A 20,551-nucleotide genomic window follows, 5' to 3' on the forward strand; every position below is an offset into this window, starting at 1 on the left:
GAATTCTCTGTAGTAATGCAGAGCCCTCCCATCTAGTATCCCATCATCAGCCATTGGAGATATTTGTTGCTTGAAGTTGCAGATCAGCTATATGCTATTGTAGGCAGTCTCATCATAACATCCCCTCCATAAACTTGTCAAGCTCAGTCTTGAAGCCAGTTAGACTTTTTTTTTCTTTGCCCCCACTGCTCCCCTTGAAAGGTTGTTCCAGAACTTCACTCCTCTGATGGCTAGAAACCTTTGTCTGATTTCAAGCCTAAACTTGTTGATGGCCAGTTTATATCCATTTGTTCTTGTGTCTGCATTGGCGCATCACTTAAATAACTCTACTTCCTTCATGGTATTTCTCCCTCTGATGTATTTATAGAGAACAATCATATCTCCCCTCAGCCTTCACTTGGTTAGGCTAAACAAGCCAGGCTCTTTGAGTCTCCTGTCATAAGGTAGGGTTTTCTGTTCCTGGAGTCATCCTAGTAGCCCTTCTTTGCACCTGTTCTAGTTCGAATTCCTCTTTCTTAAACATGGGAGACCAGAATTGCACATGGTATTCCAGATGAGGTCTCACCAGTGGCTTGTATAATGGTACTAACACTTCCCTGTCTCTACTGGAAGTATGTTGCCTGATGCATCCTAGGATTGCATTAGCCTTTTTCATAGAACAGGAGGACTTGTGGCACCTTAGAGACTAACCAATTTATTTGAGCATAAGCTTTCGTTATGCATCCGATGAAGTGAGCTGTAGCTCACGAAAGCTTATGCTCAAATAAATTGGTTTGTCTCTAAGGTGCCACAAGTACTCCTTTTCTTTTTGCGAATACAGACTAACACAGCTGTTACTCTGAAACCTTTTTCATAGGTGCATCACATTGATGTCTCATAGTCATCCTGTAATCAATCAGTACACCCCAGTCTTTCTCCTCCTCTGTCACTTCCAACTCAAATGCCCCCAGCTTATTGAAAAAATTCTTGTTGTTAGTCACTAAGTGCATGACTTTGCACTATTAAATTTCATCCCATTTCTGTTACTCTAGTTTACAAGGTTGTCCAGATTATGTTGTATGATTTTCTGGTCCTCGTCTGTATTGGCAATACCTCCGAACTTTGTGTCACTGCAAATTTTATTAGCACACTCCCACTTTCTGTGCCAAGGTCAGTAATAAAAATGTTAAATAAGATTGGTCCCAAGACCAATCCTCCATCATCAGCTTGAATCCTCTTAGAAACTCAACCATAGTTTTCACCTGCATTTCCAAACCTCAGATCTTCTCTTCCATCAGCTCTATCAGGCAGCACTTAATGAAGCTCTTCTCAGGTAACTGCTCCAGGATGTACATTCAGCAACTTCCACATCTGGGCATCTTCATTGTCTCTTCCAGTGCTTGGGTCACAGCCACTGTTGTTTCTGTGTCTGTCATCGCCTTCCCACCTAAAGTTCACTGCCCCCTAAGTACCAGGGGCTTGCCTCATCCTGCCTCCTCCAACAGTACTCCCACTCAAACTCCCCTGTTTACAGCTCTGTTTGCTGGATCTTGTGGATTGCCATGTTAGTGTTCTCTAAACTAGATTTTTTTTATCTGTAAGCTCCTCTGCTCCTTAACACTTCTTAACATGGTTTTGCTTGCGTGCAGAAATTTCACTGAGGTAGGGAATCCCATGGTAATTTTAGATGTAACAGTTGGCTTATTTTTCCTTTGGTTGAGACATTTTCAAGTGACCTCTAAGACAGAGGTTTGCCAGTTAGACATGATCATCCATAGTTTCATATCTAATAGTGTTATATTTTTCTCTGCTAACTTGGGATGCAGCCATGCAATCTTTAATTTATGCATGTGTATAACGTTACTCATGTACATAGTGTTTGTAGGGTTTTATCTTAAATTTTAGAATTAAGATTTCTTCATCATGTTTACTCATCTCATTACTACATAAGAACTAATATAGTGTCATATCCTTGGTATTGTTCCAAGTATGTAAGTGTCTGTAGTCTGAGCCAAAGGCAAAACGATTCAGCTGTTAGGTCTAAAAATTACAATAGTACACCAGCTCAATATTTATATGGCATAATATGCATATACTTTTAATAGGCAGGCAGTATTCCTTATCATACTGAAAATTGTACACTACAGGGAACCATGTTAAGTTCTATGGGAGTAGAAGTCTGTATAAAACAAGTTGGGATATTTAATGCTAATCTGATAATCATAAGTAACCTGAAGCATCAATATGATCTTTATTTAAATATAATATAATCTGTATGGATCTGACAATGGCTATGAAGTACACAGAGATAGTGATTCACACAGTAGTGAAGGTAGCTGAATTTTCAATAGTTCAGTATTGAATTTTCTCCATTTTGTCATTTATATCACAACAACTGTTGTTAATGTGGTGTTCTATGTTAATCCACTCTTTAAAAAATCCTGTCCATAATGATGTGAGAACGCTCATATAAGAGAAGACATTGTAAGTAGCACTCTAACAATAAAAAGCCAAAAAACTCCTTAAATCAAGTCTGTGGAATATACATTTTTTTCATTTCTTCTCCAAACAGTGGCAATTAGATGACTTATTTGGGCTTCCTATTTGCACAGTTTGCGTCTTCAAAAATATTTTGGTGTGTTCTGCTCATAATTCTTTGCATTAATAGAGTACCTTTCATTTAAGTATCTTAAATTGCTTTACAAAAGTGTGTATTATCCCTAATTTACAAATGAGCAAATTATTGCACAGGGAGGATGAGTGAAGTTTTTCCAAGATACTATAAATCTTTGTATTAGCTAAGATTAGTGTTTTGGTTTCTTAATGCCCTGGTGCTACATACGTGCACATTGGGATGTATATTTATAACTTAGGGCTTGTCTTCACTACCAGGGAGATTGACGCTGCTGCAATTGATGCAGCTGGTGTCGATTTAGAAGGTCTAGTGAAGATCCACTATATCGACGGCAGAGTGCTCTCCAGTCGACCCTGGTAGTCACTCTTCTCGGAAAGGTGAAGATAAGTTGACCAGAGAACAGGGTGGATAAAAATCAGTGATTTAAAAAAATATTAAAAATTCAATTTTTTTTATTTCAATTGGATTTTTGATAAAATGCTTTTTGAGGGGAAAAAACCTATCTAAAGATAGTTTTAATTAAGCTACATTATAGCTCAAAGATATCTCATCATGGAATAGGGATTATAAATTATAATTCTGTAGTATGAGACAATATATTCATGTAATGTTTAAGAAAAGTTTTGTAAATGAGTTTCAATAGTTCATGGATTAGGGACCCAATCTTACGGGGTTCCAGGGGCTTCTGTATAGATTATTTAGGGTAATCTTTCTATCTACCCAATGGGACTCAGTGCTCAGTCTAGAAGATACCATCAGAGATGCTTAGTTTTGGAGTTCTCAAACTGGGGATTTGTGTCTCCAGAGGTAACATGCTTGTTAACAGCAAAAATGCTTTTAAATAAATAATATATAGAGGTGAGAAATAACAGACCTCAACTGTATTGTCCCTCTGCAAATTTGTGTAAATAGAGTCAATCCCTTACCTCTCTAAAACTACAAAGTTTCAGAAGGTTCAGTGAATAGAAGATTGTTGGGGGCGGAATAGATCTGGACAAGGAGAAGAAGTCTGGAGTTAAATGTGAGAAGCAAGGGACATGTGCTCGTTTTATTAAAATGTATTATGTTTGCTGTTGAAGAAAAACATCCAGAATACTTAACATTGTTGTTTTAGTTAAATAAAACAGTTTAAATGTCTGTCTGGTGGTGGTCTTCTAATACAGCGTGGCAAGAAATTCCTCCAAATATTAATGATTAACCTGTTGAATTGGAGATAGTTCACCTCCCAATGACTTCATAAATATCTGCTTCAATTACCTTTGGTAAATGAAATAACAAATCTGTCATTTATTTTCTGATATAGCTGTAAAACTAATCTGAAAAGTTTTCAAAATAAATCACTGTTTAAAAATTTATAGTGTGTACCTTCTAAAAATGAAATCTCTTTCTGAGTTGTAAAGAATATGTATTAAGGTTATAACAGCCAACAAGAATGCACTTTTATGTAGAAAACCATGATTAGAGTCTTTCTGACTAGTGATTTACATCAAATCCACCCAGCCAGAGAATATCTCCTGTCAGTGCAGCGCAGTGAAGAAGTTATTCACATAGCTGGAGTACCGTAACTTAGGTCGACTTATCCTGGTATGAAGACAAGCCCTTGCTTAACAGGAGCCATACTTATCTGTCAGTTACACCTGTTTGTACTTGGTTAAACACATGTTGTGGACTTTATGGAAAGCTTCTTTTGAAGGCTGAAAGTAAAGGCCTGGCTTGATCCTTGAGAGTCTAGCACTAAATGCTTACATGGGTCCTCTTGCTTCCTGAGTGAAAGGACTGTCTGTAGGACTCTCTGCACTCTTCTTCCTGTCTCTTCCCTTGTGCACCTGCCCAAAGGCATAGCATGCCTTTTATGTTTTGGGAAGTGTGACATGTATTTGACCTGAGCTATGATCTTTTCAAATGTACATATATTTATAGTCTGTGCAAGGGTTGACCTTTTTCTTTCTCTACTTGGAGTTTGCAAGCCAAATAGCTAGGGAGTCAACACAAAAAGGGCAGAAGGTCAGCAGAGGAAAAGCAACTGGGAAAACTGGCAGAGAAGAGATGGTGTAATTTGAGTTTACTAGGGGAAAGGTCTGTGTTGCATATGGAGTAATTGTATGGATGTAGGCTTGAGCAGTTATTCCAGCAATGCAACAGTAATGAACCATTAGAATAATAACTTCACTGTTGTACAATATGGTTCTCACTGAGGCTCCATTGTAAATACACATTCCTCCAATAAACAAATGACTCTTCTCCTATGGACTACTTATTTTCCCTTTGGGATGGAGATATTTGATCTGCACGACCATGCTAGAGAAAAGAGAATCCATCATGGATTGAGGGAAAGAAACATGCTTCTTATATGCTGGAATGTAAATATTGTACTTTATACTTTATGCTGAAACATAATATAAAACAAGCCACTAATGAAATTTTAGTTTGTACTGACTTCGCTAGTGCTTTTTATGTAGCCTGTTGTACAATACCCCCAGGGGTACGTGTACTCCTGGTTGAAAACCACTGCCTTACAACTACTTTTTGAGAACCATTTTTTTTAATCCATTTTTAGTATGGGCTCCACTGGTTTTGTTTAGTGTTAATTTTTATTAGAATGGCTTAGTATTTGTCTAATTCACGTCAGAAGCCTACGTATGTTATGTCAACTTAGTCTGTATGACACTCGGATTTAAAAATTAAAAAAAATAGGCTTTTGTTCTGTCCAGGGTATTAACATACTCACTTTAGAAACTAGTATCAGTAGTACATAATTTCTCTCATGAAATGTGCTAGTTAGAATAAATTTATATGAGCCTTCCCTGCATGGTTAGTGGGTTTATAAATAGTAGGAAGCTAACTGCATCTGCCTGTTAAGGATTTTAGTTCTCTTACAGCTAACTAAGAGATTCACTAGTAAAATCGACCATGCATGTACACCACTTGGGTTTGACATTTGCTTTGGAGACTTTGGGTTCATACATGAATTAATGTGTTGTTCATCCACCTGTTGTTTCCTAATATAATAGTTAATGTACGGATAATGGATTCATTATTCAGTTAAGACTATAAATATAATTCAGGACAAGTTAGGAATAACCTTTTCACATAACTGTTTCAGAGCACTGTATGTAGTAGAATCGTAACAACTGAAAATTACAAATTCAGAATGTAGAGGCTGCAGTGTTGTAAAGTCAGCTAGTGATGTGTCTCGCTTCATGGACGGAAATATGCTATAGGTTCTAGAGTGATGCATTTGTAAATACAAAAAAAATGCACTACATATTGCTCAAGTATATAAAGTTGGATTATAGTATTGTAATTTATTATTACAATCAAACAGCCATAGCTTCAAGAAACTTGTGTATAATTTTTACTCAAATATGTGTTGGCTGACTGATTTTTTTTTATTTTATTTTTTTATTTTGTTTAAAACAAGTGTGAACTTCAGCCCTAAGGATGTATATATAATTGAAATTTTCTTATTTCACAGACAGGCCTCACAATCCTATGGTGAATGCTGGAGCAATTGTGATCACTTCCTTAATCAAGGTAAAACGTTCACACTTAGTTTTGTTTTGAGTATTGCATTTGAATGCGGAAAATTAGCTTAGCAGTCAGTAGTGTTGTACATTTGTGTGTGTATAGATAAGCAGTCTAATTGGAATTTAGTAACTAGTGTACAGAAGCATGCAAACAAGCCGTATAACTTGCAAAGTATGCACTTCAAAACAACGGTAGTACTAAAACTTCCATTAATGAGATTTCTGGAAGAGACCATGATCTGACCCAGAGTCATTCGGTTGAAACACTGTTTACTGCTTCTTCTGTTTAGAATTTTATTTTTACTACTTTACCCATCTAGTTAGCCTCTTGTATGCTGAGTGAAGCAGACAAATAGATAAGATTGGTACCATCTCACAGAGAGATTGTTTAGTGCAATTTTGTTATGAGAAATGTCATTTAGTTGTCGTCAGAAGCTGAGTACATCCTCAGAAATGCACTAAATCTTCTCTTGCCGAATGAGAGAGAGTCACAAGTGTGCTCCTGGACTTAGTCTCCTATCTTGCATAAAAGTAAAATAGGTTTTTTTTCCTTCTGAGGTAAAATTAGAGTGCTTTACAATTTAGCTGTCATTTATAGGAGCTGCACAACTAAATTCCATGCTCTTATATTAAACTTGCCCATAATTAACCTTCTGTGTAGCTAAATCATTTATTTAGTAATTACTTTGTATTTATTATTACTTTGGACATAAAATGTCCACTTTCTCAAATAAGTGGTTGGAAACTAACAGCTATGCATGTTTCCATGAGTAAACATTAGATTACATAGCAAATATTGCCCTGTTAGGCCATGATCCTGCATAAATGCATGTTTGTTTTTGAAAGGCAGGATTTTGCCCTTAGTATGGGTGTGCAGGTGTATTGTTAAAGTTGTAAATGTAGATTGTATGCTGACTTACTCAGATCTTGTCTACACTAGACCTTATATCCGTATAACTTTTGTCGCTCAGGGACATGAATAAGCCACCCTCGGAGTGACGTAAGTTATACCGACCTAAGCACCGGTGTAGACACCGCTATGTGAGTGGGAGAGCTTCTCCTGCCAACGTAGCTACCGGTGCTCTTCAGGGCTAGAGTAATTAAGTTGAAGGGAGAGCTCTTTCCCATCGACTTAGAGCGTCTGCACTAGCAGCCCTAAAGCGGTACATCTGCGCTGCTGTAAGTGCTGTACTGCAGATGGAGCCCCAGTGTTAATCATACCATTGCTGCAATACTTAGAATGAAAATCTAGTTTTGCAATGGTGAATTGCTATCTAGAAGTTACTGACTTTTAGTGAATATTTCAGTCCTCCATAGTTTTGATGTGGAAAATTTAAAACTAGATTATGTAATTTTTCCAAGCATGACTTCTTAATTTCTGTTTATATTGTGTTCATTACATCTGGAAACTCATTTAGCCTCTGGTGTATTTCCTAGCTCCTGCCTGCGAAGTGTTAGTTATGAAAGGTTCTTTCTTATTTTTCCATAGTGAATTTCTGTTTTATATGAAATAAGGTGTAAAAATTCCTGCTTAAAGACCTTTATCTTTAATAGCTATAGGTGAAAGAAAATGGCCATAAGTAAGACAGGTAAATGTCATGATTTGTTTTTCTAAAGGTTGAGCATTGAAATTCACGTTGGTAATAGTGAGTTTTAAAATCTGCATTTGTCTAAGCTGTCAAAATGTCACTCCTACTATAGTGTCACTTACTGGCCATTGCTCTCTGACAAAAGCACAGTGTGAGACTATTTGGAAGACACCCGTGTAGAGTTCTTGATAAATGGTGTAGTTAAATTGATACAACAAATCTTAATATTAGTGCATGTAACTGTGATATTTGTTTTAAAAGTGCTGTGACATTTTTATAGACCAAATTGCATTGAACTGACATGTTTGGCTGTAGTAACTGCACATCTGATAGACACATACCATACTATCGCTTCATTATTTGTTTTCAGAGTGACAATATCTAGATCCTTTCATGTACTGCTTCCTCTAAAATGGTATTTAACATTTGAATAACTAATAATAAGTGTTACTTGCGGAAAACTACCGGTATATTCGGGATAAACAGGTACAAAACATTAACTAGTTATATTTTGTGCAGATAACCTATAGTCTGCAATTTAGCTCTCTTACATATGAATTGTGTAGAAAATTTGGATAGACCACTGGTGAACTTAAGTTTGGATATAATCTATATATACAGATTTATCATTATTTTCTTACACACTGCTAGATTAAAACCATATGGTGCCCTCAGTTCACATGCATTCACTATCATTGGGATCCATGGGAATTGCTCATATTTATAGAGGACCATGCATAGCCTTGGGAATCCAGCAGTTAAATGTCTTTTACATTATCTTAAATGTGATCAAATATATGAATCTTATAACATAGTTTTATCAAATGACAGCATGTCAAGAAGTATGGAGAGACTATTGCTATATTTTAAAATTCTGACCAGATTTTACCTTTTTGGTGAAACTATTACTTCAGTTACACTTAAGAGCTCCTTGATTTGATCTGTTAATTTTCTGAACAATTAAATTAAAGGTATTCTAAATATAAATAAAATACAGTATGCTGGATGTGTTAGTTTAAAAAAAAAAAAGTTGAGTGTTGCCTCAAAATTCTTGTGCAAATTATCATTTAATACCTATGGTAGTATGGGTACTCGTGGCGCGGAGAAAGTATCTCACGGTGAATTTTTCACTGGACAAAAGTTGTTGCTGACATAAGTATCTTAACACTTTTAAGGGGAAAATTTCTGCCCTTGGGATCACACACAGCACTCTGACTACAGTTGGAGTTATACATATCTTGGAAAAGAATACGAACTTAAATTAATTGCAAAACCCAATTACATATTATTACTTATTTACTGTTAACTTTCATATTGGTTTTTCTTACTAAGCATAACTACGTAATGTACTTTTTAAAAGCTTGCACAACACCAGTAATATACTGGTGTATTTAAAATTTGGTGCCTTAATTTCAGGCTCTATTCTAACTGTACTTACACCCCACATAACTATTTCAGAGATTTAAACCATGTAAAAGTGCTTTAGTTTTGGGGTTCTGAATCTTTCCTGCTGCTGACTGGATCTTAATAAAAAGGCTTTTAGACCATTTCCCCTCTCATTTATGATTAGGCAGCCACTTTCCCTTACATGCACAATAATATAACATTATTGTGGTAATTACAGCAATTGTTCACATGGAAAAGAAATTTTAGGAAAGTATTTATTATCATTTTAGCTGTCTTCAGTGAAATACAACACTTTGAAACATGGAGATACAGCACCATGTAACCAGCCAGTTTTTTGCAAACTACCAATGGTGCATTGTTGGGGAGATATATATTTATCTAGTATAGGTGACCCTGTCAGTTATTTGATCTGCTGTTGCCATCTGAGGCCTTGACCCTGATTGTCAAAGCTCCTAATTTGTAAGCATTTATCTATATCAGTGACTGCATCTCCTTTTGTAACGTACCAAGACAGCTGTACTTCTTTAGGAAAACAACACATGGCACCCAGGACAAACCTCATGAGAGCTTGAGAGGAAGAATGGATCTTTCACTAAGGGAGTGGGAGGACAGGATAGCTGTGGAAGGAATTGCCAGAGGAGAAGAAATTGATTCAGAATCTGACCACAGAGTAGGATTGCCAGGTGTCCAGTTTTTGACCGGAACACCCTGTTGAAAAGGGACCCTGGCAATTCTGGTCAGCACCGCTGACTGGGCAGTTGAAAGTCCAGTTGGGTTGTGGCTGACAGGCTCCCTGTCCCAGCTTCTCTCAGCTCCCAGGAAGCAGCTAGTATGTCCCTCTGGCTCCGAGGCATAGGCCGGCCATGGGGGCTCCATGTGCTGTCCCTGCTGCAAGTACTGGCTCCGCATTTCCCATTGTCCAGGAACCGTGGCCAATAGGAGCTGTGGAGACGGTGCCTACGGACAGGGGCAGCACATAGAGCCCCCTGGATGAACCTATGCCTAGGAGCTGGAGGGATATGTCACTGCTTCCTGGTAGCTGCCTTAGGTAAGCGCTGCTCGGAGCCTGCACCCCTCACCCCCTCCTGGGCCCTCTTGCACACTCCGAACTCCTCAGCCCCACCCCACCCCCATCCCAGAGCCCCCTTGTGCACCCTCGCTCCACCCCAGAGCCCACACCCCTAGCTGGAGCCCTCACTCCTTCCCACACCCAAGCCCCTGCCGTAGCCCGTAGCAAGTGAGTGAGGGTGGGGGAGGGGGAGCGATGGAGTGAATGGGGGCAGGGCCTCACAGAAAGGGTGGGGCCTCATAGACAGGGCGAAGCCCAGGGCAGGGACAGGGCAAGAGAGTTTAGTTTTCTGTGATTCGAAAGTTGGCAACTGTACCACAGGGCATGTTGCAAGACCCCCTCTGTATTGATAAAGCTTTCCTGCCATAATGGGAAGGACTTAAATGCACAAAATGTAAAAACAAAGACATCTTTAGTAGAAGGTTCCGCAGTTAAGGAAAGGAGAAGAGTTGGATGCTCCATGAAGTGCAGTTCTCTCTTCCAGTTGAAATGGGAAGCATTTAGATACTACAGTAATGAGTGCTATCAAAAGTCCTTTGGGGGGGGGGGGGGAGTTGCAAAGGATTATCAGCATAGGGGTAAAAAATAAAGATCAGGATAGAAGTGGTGCATGCACATCCTCAGCTAAACTTAAATAACCTTGCAGAAAGATAAGGTGTGCAATTAAGCTGCTTCAGACACTTTTTTTAAACTAAGCATATAAATTAGTGTCCTCCAGCAGTTTTACATCCTTCCTAGTATTCTGACATTACCTTTGTCATGAAGTGCTGTGACTCACAAAATTAAATGAGATTGCGAGTAAAGAGAAATGTGGCTGACAGTGCCATGGTCCTGTTGAGTGCCACTACACAACCTTTAGGTTCATAGAAGTTTAAAGATGGTTTTCATACTCCATCTTCATACCACTTGATAGGAAAAGTCCCTGCTTTTCATCCAGTATATCTAATAGTATAATTACATAAGCACATGCCATCTTTTTTCTTAATTTATCTTCTGGTTGTCTGACACTTAAATAGGTGTATGCATATGAATTTGAAAACGTACCAGCGTGATTATAGAAATGCCCAAGGTTTTTATTTCCTCTTTTACTTGGGTGTTGGTTCATGCTATTTTACCTCTCGTCTGTTACTCAAACTTGTAGGATTTTTCTTATTTCTCAGTTCTTTATATTATCTGATTCAGTGATTAGTAAATATTCACATTCTTTTGTCTGTTTTTTATTATGACCTATTACAACTGGAGTAAATTTCACTTAATGTTACACTAGCTGGCATAGAGTCTGTTCTGTAGTGCACAGTGTCCCAAATTATGTAAAGAATTTATAATCTCACACAGTATTCAATACTTACATTCAGGACACAAGAAAAATAGTTTATATATAAACATATATAATTTTAAGAATGTCAGTATTGTTCTTGGTAGATCAAATACTGTCTGACATTGTGCCCCCAAGTATTTCAGAGGTGAAAATGTTATGCTAAGCAGCCAAGACACCAGTTTTCACAGAGCATGCACAGATTAACCAAAAAAAAGGGTGTAAGTACAGAAAGCTAGAATAAAGCCATTAAGAGATAAATTGATGTATTCAAATGCAAAAATTTTGCTGCGGTAATTAAAATAATGTCAGTATTTGCGTTTTCTGGGGGCTTTATAAAACGTAATCCTAGCATTCCGCTTCACTGAAATTTGTCAAAGTCTTCACTCAAGGGTGCATTTTTTGAAGATCTAAATAAAATTGTTAGGTATGTTTAAGCATCTTGCTATATTTTTACCGCATTGGGTTGCTTTCTAATTAAGAAATTATTTTGATTACATTATGGTCTAGTCAACTACAACTCAAATGTTAATGAAAAGTTGCTTTTCATTAAGTCAGTTTTACATGGGTTTATTATTGCATTCCTTGACAAGTATTTACAGCACTCTGTTTTGCTATGTCAAATACATATGCACTTGTATTCATATGCTCTACATATTATGGGAACAAAATGCTACCGTCTTATTCAATTATACCAAGTCGGAGAAAGTTTATCTTAAAATAAGAACAAACTTCCACAGAATAATTTAATTGCTTTTAGAAAGAAAAAATAATACCCCCCCTCCAACCTAAAAAACCTCAGCCTATTTAGAAACCACTAAGGTCCTAACATAAATTGACAAAGAAATTCAAAGTTAGGATTGCCAGCCATAACTTTTTCATTATGTTTAAATAAAAATGCATATGAGTTTTAAGAGCTGCATGTCACAACTTTTGAATTTCCTATCTCTCATCAGATTGTTTGTCTTAGCATTTTAAACTATTGTGTTCATTTATAAATGTTTGTTCATTCATGTGTGTATATACACAACTGCATATACAAAAATATACACACAAGCATGTCTACAATAAGTGTGTATATGTATATATATTTTAATATATGTAATATTAGTGTTTCTGAAGACGTTGCATGGAATATTTCCTTTCATTAGCATTCTAGATAGATGGATTGCTTATGAAGCTTTTAAAAATATCAATTAATTAAAGCCACAAACTGGAAAACCAGGCTAAGTCAAATAAAACTTTAGAGGCCAAAAGCTGCCCTGGCTTTAGTTCTTTAAATTAGCAAAAATATCTTCAATATTTCCATAGAAAGTCAAAGTTAAATTTTAGTATCTATATTTGAACTTCAGTCTAAAATGTGTTGTCTCTGTGTCCTGTTGATTTAGAAGGTGGGTGGTATGCTTCCTTCGTCTGTAGAAATAAAAAGGGACACTACTGTAGTTATCAACACATAATGGAAATAAAACTTTTTGTTCTTTTTCTGAATTATATTGTGTATATATAGGCTCCGATCATGCAGTCACTTATGCATGTACTTTAAGCATATAAGTAGCCTCATTGACTTCAGTGGGGCTACTTGTATGTTTAAACTTAAGAAAGCATGTGTACAAGATCACGGCCTAAGTGTACATCAGCTGGTCAACATGCTTGTTAGTACCTGTATACAGAAGATGCTGTGTAAAAGTGTTTATCTTCCCCCAGTGTGAACTCAGATGGTGCTTACAAAAAGAAAAAGAAAACACTGAATTTTTTAAATGCTGAACGAAAATAGTTAGTACTCATATATTAATCGTACATCTGACTTTTGCCCATCATGTTTATATTTTGTTAGTAAAATCAGTTTAATAAAGTGTAAAGGATTTTTTCACTTGGGCAAGAAAGAACCGAAATACTATGTATTTTTGTTTTTTCACAAAGCATGATCTTTCTCCTCCCTTTTTTTAACAAAAGCATAACTTATTTCATTTTATTTTAAATGTCTAACCCTATGATTACTGATGCAGCATCCCATAACTAATGCTGACCCGATTTCCCAAAAAGATGTTCATTGTGCATTTAAAAGGTTGAAAAGGTTTTTGTGGTTTAAATGTTGTTACATATTTTACAGCATTAGGATCTATGGAATATTTTGACAACTGCAACAGTTCAATGAAGTTGGTAATTTCTTTTTTTAATTATTTTTCATTGAACAGATTTGGCATTACATTTTTAAGGCTTGTATTCTGGTATATTATACAAGACATTTTGATGAAATGTATTGTGAATTTTTTTTAGCATACCTGTTTGTTAGATATTGTCTAGCTAGAGATTATTGGCTCTAAGAGTAAGATTATTGATTAGCTTTTATTTTATAAGCGTAAGGGACCATTGGCACATCATTTTGGCACAGCAGCGTGGTATTCCTTTCAGCTAGGAATCGTACACGTGTGACTGCACATTCTCTTGTAGATGAGTTGATGCGTAGGGCTTCACAGGTTATGTGCAACACCTTAATCCACTTGTAGAGTGGGAAATGAAACTGGCTTTATGCATTTCATTAAGTAAAATGCTGGTACATGCAAAGCTTCCGTTTTTTTGTTTTCCCTATACTAAACATAGTGTGAGTAATGTTTCTTGATTTGTCTGAGGTAATACGCTAGCCAAAAATATTTATCTAAATAGAATATCTTCAATACTGAAGTGGTTTATAAAACAAACCTCTGATGTATTGTCTATTAGTTTATACGATGCCAACTGATACGATTTCAGATTTTTAATCCATTGTTTTGTGAACTTTCTCTTAAATTAAAATGAAGCTGCTTGGCTGTTTTCAAAACAAAGTAAAATGCATGAGCTTTTTTTTATTTTTTGGCCCCCCCCGTAAGAATTTATGGCAGGCCAGTTATCAGAAATTGAGATAAGGGCCAATACATCTTTCACTGGCATTTACCAAATTTAAGAAAAAATCCTTTAAAAAAATTGCCTATGAACTAATTTTAACAAAAACATTGCTAGCAAAATGTTGATGTAGTTTTAGTGTTTTGTCACTTGAGGTTTTAAGATTCTAAAATTGTAGCTTTTTAATAATACCGTATTTTGCTAACCCAAATAATCAGTTTCTTTATATAGGTAGGCTACTTACCTTAAATCTGAAATTAAGTGAAGTTATTTTTATAGTAAAGGTAACACTTTATTTTAAGTCGTCCATCTGAATTAAATTTTTAGCATGAACACTAACCATAGGAAACAAATTCAGACTCCAGCCTATAAAGTTTCTGTGCTCAGCGCTAATATAAATTAAGACAAGATCTTTAACCTCTTATGCTTGTAATCCTGTGTTATGTTCATTATAGGAACATTGATCACAATGAATTTGTATGTGTCACGTATATTACTATATACTATTCTTTGTCAATATGTTGTGTTGAATAGAGAGCGCTTAAAATAAAGCATACCTTTCTTTCTGATTAAATCCATCCCCGATATACAAGGTATTTGATAAAAACATCTTGTAGCATTCTTTGTATGAATGTTATCTGAGCTATTTACTCTCCTAACTTTTTAATTTTTTATTGTAATTATATTAATATACAAAATGATCGTAGTAATTTATATTTAAATATCTTTGTACATTTACATCTTTATTAGTTATATACAAGTAAAAAAACCTAATTATATTAAGTGAACTTCTGACTACAGTTTTTTGTATGTTAACAATTCTTGTAAATATTTTTTCTTTCCTTTCAGCAAGGAGCAAATAATGCAGAAAAATTTGACTATGTAAGTGAATATTAAAAAATTCTGGTGCTATTTATCATATTTAGAGTTGATGATACAGGGGCTCACATTGTCCTCATGGAATTTTTGCCTTCAAATTGCAGGTGACACTTGAGTTGTTTGAACAGCTATCTGATTTGTAGGTGCAGTTTGGTATTTAGACATCCTAATGACTTTCACTGTATGCCCCAAAACAGTCTCAGTTAAGGCCAGGTTAAAAATTTGGTCTGAGTTATGATGTTATCAGATCTGAAGATTTTGGGATGCTTTTTTTTTTTATAGATGATGCAGTTTATGAATAATATGGCTGGTAATGAGTATGTTGGATTCAATAATGCCACGTGAGTATTTTTTGTTTTTGTTTGAGGTTTGGTGGTAAAATATCTAGGGTGAAAGCGTGGCCCCCTTTAAGTCAGTGGTAAGGCTTCAGTTGACTTCAGTGGAGACAGGATTTCACCCTTTATATTTAAGATCTTACTTCAGTCCTAATATGATTTACATTTTTCTGATTTAAATATATGTTCATTTTTGTGGTACTTAATGTACGACAGTCTCTTTGATAATAGTTTTGATTAAATCTTATGTACAAGTGGTTCCCTCTTAGGTGTTGAGAGTCTTCTCCCTTTGAGTGCTGTTTATGTGGGAACTACAGATCAAAACTGTGTAAGCCTGGCATTCATACCAAAAATGAAACTGCCCACTTTAACATTAGTTGTACCAAAAGGATTATAAATCATTCTTTTACACAGTTGTTATTCCTTGGGTTATTTATTTATTTATATAATTTTTTTATGATGGGGAAACTCCCCTTATGGAACTCTTAGAATGTAGGGTTCCTGCAGGAAAACTAGGCTTTTCTATTACAACTGCAGGATTTCCACCATTCTGAGGGCTGTGTGAGGCAACACTCCTATGGAAACCATAAGTGTGCTCCATAGTCTTGGGGAATTTTCGATGCTGATTGGTTTGGGTAGAAGAGAGGTGATTGTAATTTACCTGAGTATAGTTGATGCAGGAATGCTTACTGTGGCAGCTGATAGCTTTCATTAAGACTTCTTTAACTATGAACATAAATTTAATGGGAGAAGAGTCTCATTGCAAATGTGAGATTGTCCACGTGTTCACCCAGACCCTCTCTGTCCCTGCACCCTGTTCAGACACTCAAACCACCACTTCAGTTACATGCACCCCTAGGCAGCTGCCTACCTGTTGACTTGAGCCTCAACCTGATTCCCTTTTTCTAACTGTCAAATCCCTCTTGATTGTACTTGCATAAATCACAAGGAGGTGTATATTCATTGTATTTCACTGTCATATGTCCTTCCTTTTCTTTCCTTTTACTGTCTTGCCTCTTTCAGTATTACTTTTAAGAAAAGGGTCTTGTGCTTTTGTTTCAAAATTTACTGGCCTACCTATAAATCATCTTATATATACTATGTATATTTTATTGGTAACCAGTAAAAGTAGATACTGTTCAACTGTTTAAAGTTCAGTTCTGAGCCTTATTGTGTTAGATTTTGCACTGATAAAAGCATAGTTATTTACTCTTCTACCAGAGAGAAAATGTTATTGAATTAGAGTAAACTTTAATTAGGACTTAAAATCTATTCACACTATATTGTCAATTTCTTCAGAATTTAATCTTATATTTTAAAAAATGACACTTAAAGTTCTGTGGTTGCCAGGGTAACCTCCATGTGTGAACCAAGTATAAATTAATGCAGCACCTTTCCAAATCTGCAGAGAGAAGGTGCCTGTGTTGTTGCTCGAGTTTTGCTAAACAGTAGTAGAGTGAATGAAACAAACAACACTGGTCATTTTTACTGTTGATAATTAAGACTGTTTTAGTCACGGGTATTTTTAGTAAAAGCCATGGATGGGTCACAGGCAATAAACAAAAATTCACGGCCTGTGACCTGTCCATGACTTTTACTATATACCCCTAACTAAAATTTGGGCCCAGAGGGGGAGCTGCAGGTGCATTGTTGTCTAATGTGCTGTATAAACATAAAACACACTCCTTTCTGAGCAGCATAGTCTAATTTCAAGACAAGACTTGACTTGAATGGGTTTAACGAACAGTGGGTCTGTTCCTGAATTCTTTAACTCATTAGGAATTTTACCATTGGCTTCAGTGGGGGTAAGTTTGGAGCAGTAGGACAGGACGAGGGTAACAGTGTTGAGATGGTGTGATTTACATAGACTAGCTAGTGCACAACTTGGTGAGTCCAGTATTCTTATACCTTTTTTAATGCTTGATTTTTAACAAATACAAAATTGTGCTTTTCATTGCTCTCTGCCGGTTTCTTTTTTGTTGACATCTGCCTTTGCACATAAGTTTAAAAACAAACAAACAAACAAAAAAAACCCTCTCACCATTGTGCTTCGCTACAGTCCAAGTATTTGAAAACTTTTTTCTTTTCAGGTTCCAGTCTGAAAGAGAGAGTGGAGATCGAAATTTTGCAATTGGCTACTACCTGAAAGAAAAGAAGGTTTATCTATCTTTTGTTTGTTGGTTTTGCAAGACTTCTACTGCTCATAATATTGACCTCTGAATTTTTGGCATTATATCTTATAATCTGGGTTTTATTTACATGGTTTAGAATACTGTGTGTGTTTCGTACAAGAGTTTGCAAGTATGTTTGTTTTATACAATTTGGAGAGAATGTAGACATATATTTAGGTAATCTTACAGAACAGCCCAAATCTCATTTCTGCGTATTAGATTATTGATTCTAAAGTCATGTCCTATAACTTTTTTAAAGATTCAGTACAAGTGACTCTTTTTAAAAAAATTAAAAAATAAAAATGCATTAGGTGTTTTTAGGTGTTGCCATATATAGTTAAAGATTCTATGCTTCAAGTCGTACATAAAGGTGTTTTAGTAGCTAGAGAGTATTAAGCTATCTAACAGTTGCAGCTCTTTAAACAGAATGTCATTTAATTTTCCTTAACGTTAAAGTTTTCTCTTTAAAGATTTGTATAAGTGTTGGCTAGATTTTAAAATTAAAACTAATGTTTTAAACACTGGCTGGAATTTATTTATTTTTTAAATCTCTTTAGTTTAAAATTGATTTACTGTCTTGATATAATCAACATGTTTAAAAGATTACTTTTACTTCTTTCCCCAGTGTTTTCCAGAAGGCACAGACATGGTTGCTGTATTAGATTTCTACTTTCAGGTGACTGATTCTTATTTAATCTTGAGTATTTATAATGGAATTGAAATAAAGTTTTGAAAGTGTAAGCAGCACAAACTGAATTAATCATAGATATAAAGGAGCCCATTAATACCTAATTTTTTTGAATGAACAGAGAACATTTGATGTATTAAACTTGTAAACTAAATTAAAACTAACTTTTGGGTCTCCGTTGGTTATGTGAATTAGCAAGTTTCTGCTGTGGGAGAATAATATGTATACAAATTTTTAATTTCAAGTTTGAGGGTAGTATTCAAAGTGAGGCAACACTTTTGCACCCCTTCTCTCTCTTGTTTAATTAATTCTTATGAGCCAAACAAGAAACTATATTGTGTAAATAGTCAAATAGCCCATTTTTTGCTTTGCTTTTATCTAAAATAATTGCACTTGTCACGACACAAAAACTTGGCAAGCGGGGGTTTTCCACAGATAATCCACTGACCATTCACGCTGTGCATGCTGTAAACTGTCCACAGACTGACTAGATTTTGCCTTTCTGTCATTTCGTCCCTGTCAAATTTGAAGCACTAACAAGTCAAGAACAATGTTTTGAAAAGGAGCACGTTTCTGGTTCATATTACTCCCTCTTATCTGCTTAACTCTGAGCAGAGTATTTCTAAACATTAGCTTTATCTTAACATTCATGGGTGGGGAAGTGACTCCTGTAGATTCTTGACCTATTGACTATTTCATTTATCTATGATAAGCTGCATCAGCACTGTGAGGCCAATTTAGTGTTTGCCTTTATTACCTCAACTAGACAAGGCCAAACTAATATTCAGGTCAAAGAATTGTTGTTAGTAAACAGTAAAAGTGAGTGCAGAATTGTGGTAACATGTTCTGGATTGCGCTAGCATTTAAGAGCTGTAGTATTTATTATATATTTTGATACATTCTAATATCACATACAGGTTTTTTCTTACAGGACCTAAGTCTCATTCAGTGCACGAAATGGACTGTCCTCCCTTGGTGAACAGCTAATTCCATATTTTGTTTTCTCATTGTTCAGTATGTGGTCCCATACCTTGTTTACTGTACTCTATTCAAAACCTGCTCTGAATGTAGAATTTTTTATTTCATCATGGGCTTTTCTGTGATGCTCATCGTAGCGTCTGAGTGCTTCACAGACATTAATTTATTTTCACAACATCCCTGTGAGATGAGAAGGTATTACCTCATTTTACAAATGGGGAATCAAGGCACCAAGAGATTAAGGTCAAAAGTATCCACTAATTTTAGGTGCCCAATTTGAAAAATCCGGTCCTAGGCATCTCAAAGTGTACTTAGCATTATATAGCAATTGATATATTCAAGCACAGCTCACATTGACTTCTGTTGCAGCTGTGAGTGCTCAGCACTCTGCAAATCAGACCTTATGGTTTCAGTTCAGGCCTCCAGAAAATGAGGAACACATCATTAGTGACCGCATGTGAAAAGTTTGGTGTGACTTGCCCAGCATCCCATAAGAACTCTGTGCCATACATAGGGATAGAATCCAGTTTTCTACTTCAGTATTCATCTGTGTTAGCCGTGAGACCATCCTTTGTCGTCTTACAAACTACATAGTGTATTCACTACACTCCCTTCCAGTTTGTGCAACAAATGAGGCCACGGTCCTGCAGACAACAGCCTCTTTCACTACACAACCCTGTTTCATCCTCAGAGCAGATCCATCCTGTGCAGTGAATAAATCTGGTACTGTGGAGAAAATAGTAAGCTATCAAGTAATTAAAGACTGTAGTATAATGCATATAAGGAAGGTAAATTATGTTTACACAAGCAGTCTTAATTTTGTCATTTCCTGTCTATTTTGAATGATTGATTTGATAACCTTAACATCTAACATAGTTTTCAGTGTAATTTCCTAGCTTTTTTTTTTTTAAAGCAAACTGAAATAACAAATTCCATCATGTGACATATTTACTTCCACACAGTTTATAAGTAGGGTTGGAACCTCTAGAACTACTACTCAAACCTCCTGCCACTTAAGCTAACAGAGTAATACTAGTTTGTCATTCTCTGTAGACTAGCTCTAGAGGGAATATGGGACACTTTTGCCAGTGGGTTTCAC

General features: G+C 36.0%; 1 protein-coding gene across 7 annotated transcripts in view; it reads left to right on the forward strand.

The window, feature by feature from the left end:
* The window catches only part of GLS (glutaminase), a 104,701-nt gene that overhangs the window by 32,020 nt on the left and 52,130 nt on the right, over positions 1–20,551 (forward strand). For 6 of the 7 annotated variants that reach the window (XM_073306196.2, XM_073306199.2, XM_073306198.2 and 3 more), the window contains 5 exons: positions 6,090–6,148; positions 15,251–15,283; positions 15,563–15,621; positions 17,706–17,772; positions 18,412–18,462. In XM_073306196.2, coding sequence (XP_073162297.1) covers positions 6,090–6,148; positions 15,251–15,283; positions 15,563–15,621; positions 17,706–17,772; positions 18,412–18,462 — 269 coding nt within the window. Of the gene's footprint in view, positions 1–6,089; positions 6,149–13,631; positions 13,682–15,250; positions 15,284–15,562; positions 15,622–17,705; positions 17,773–18,411; positions 18,463–20,551 lie in introns of all 7 variants that reach the window. The other variant, XM_073306203.2, reaches the window with a different exon arrangement.

Source organism: Lepidochelys kempii, chromosome 11, assembly GCF_965140285.1.
Source record: "Lepidochelys kempii isolate rLepKem1 chromosome 11, rLepKem1.hap1, whole genome shotgun sequence".
In the NCBI taxonomy this organism is placed as follows: domain Eukaryota; kingdom Metazoa; phylum Chordata; order Testudines; family Cheloniidae; genus Lepidochelys; species Lepidochelys kempii.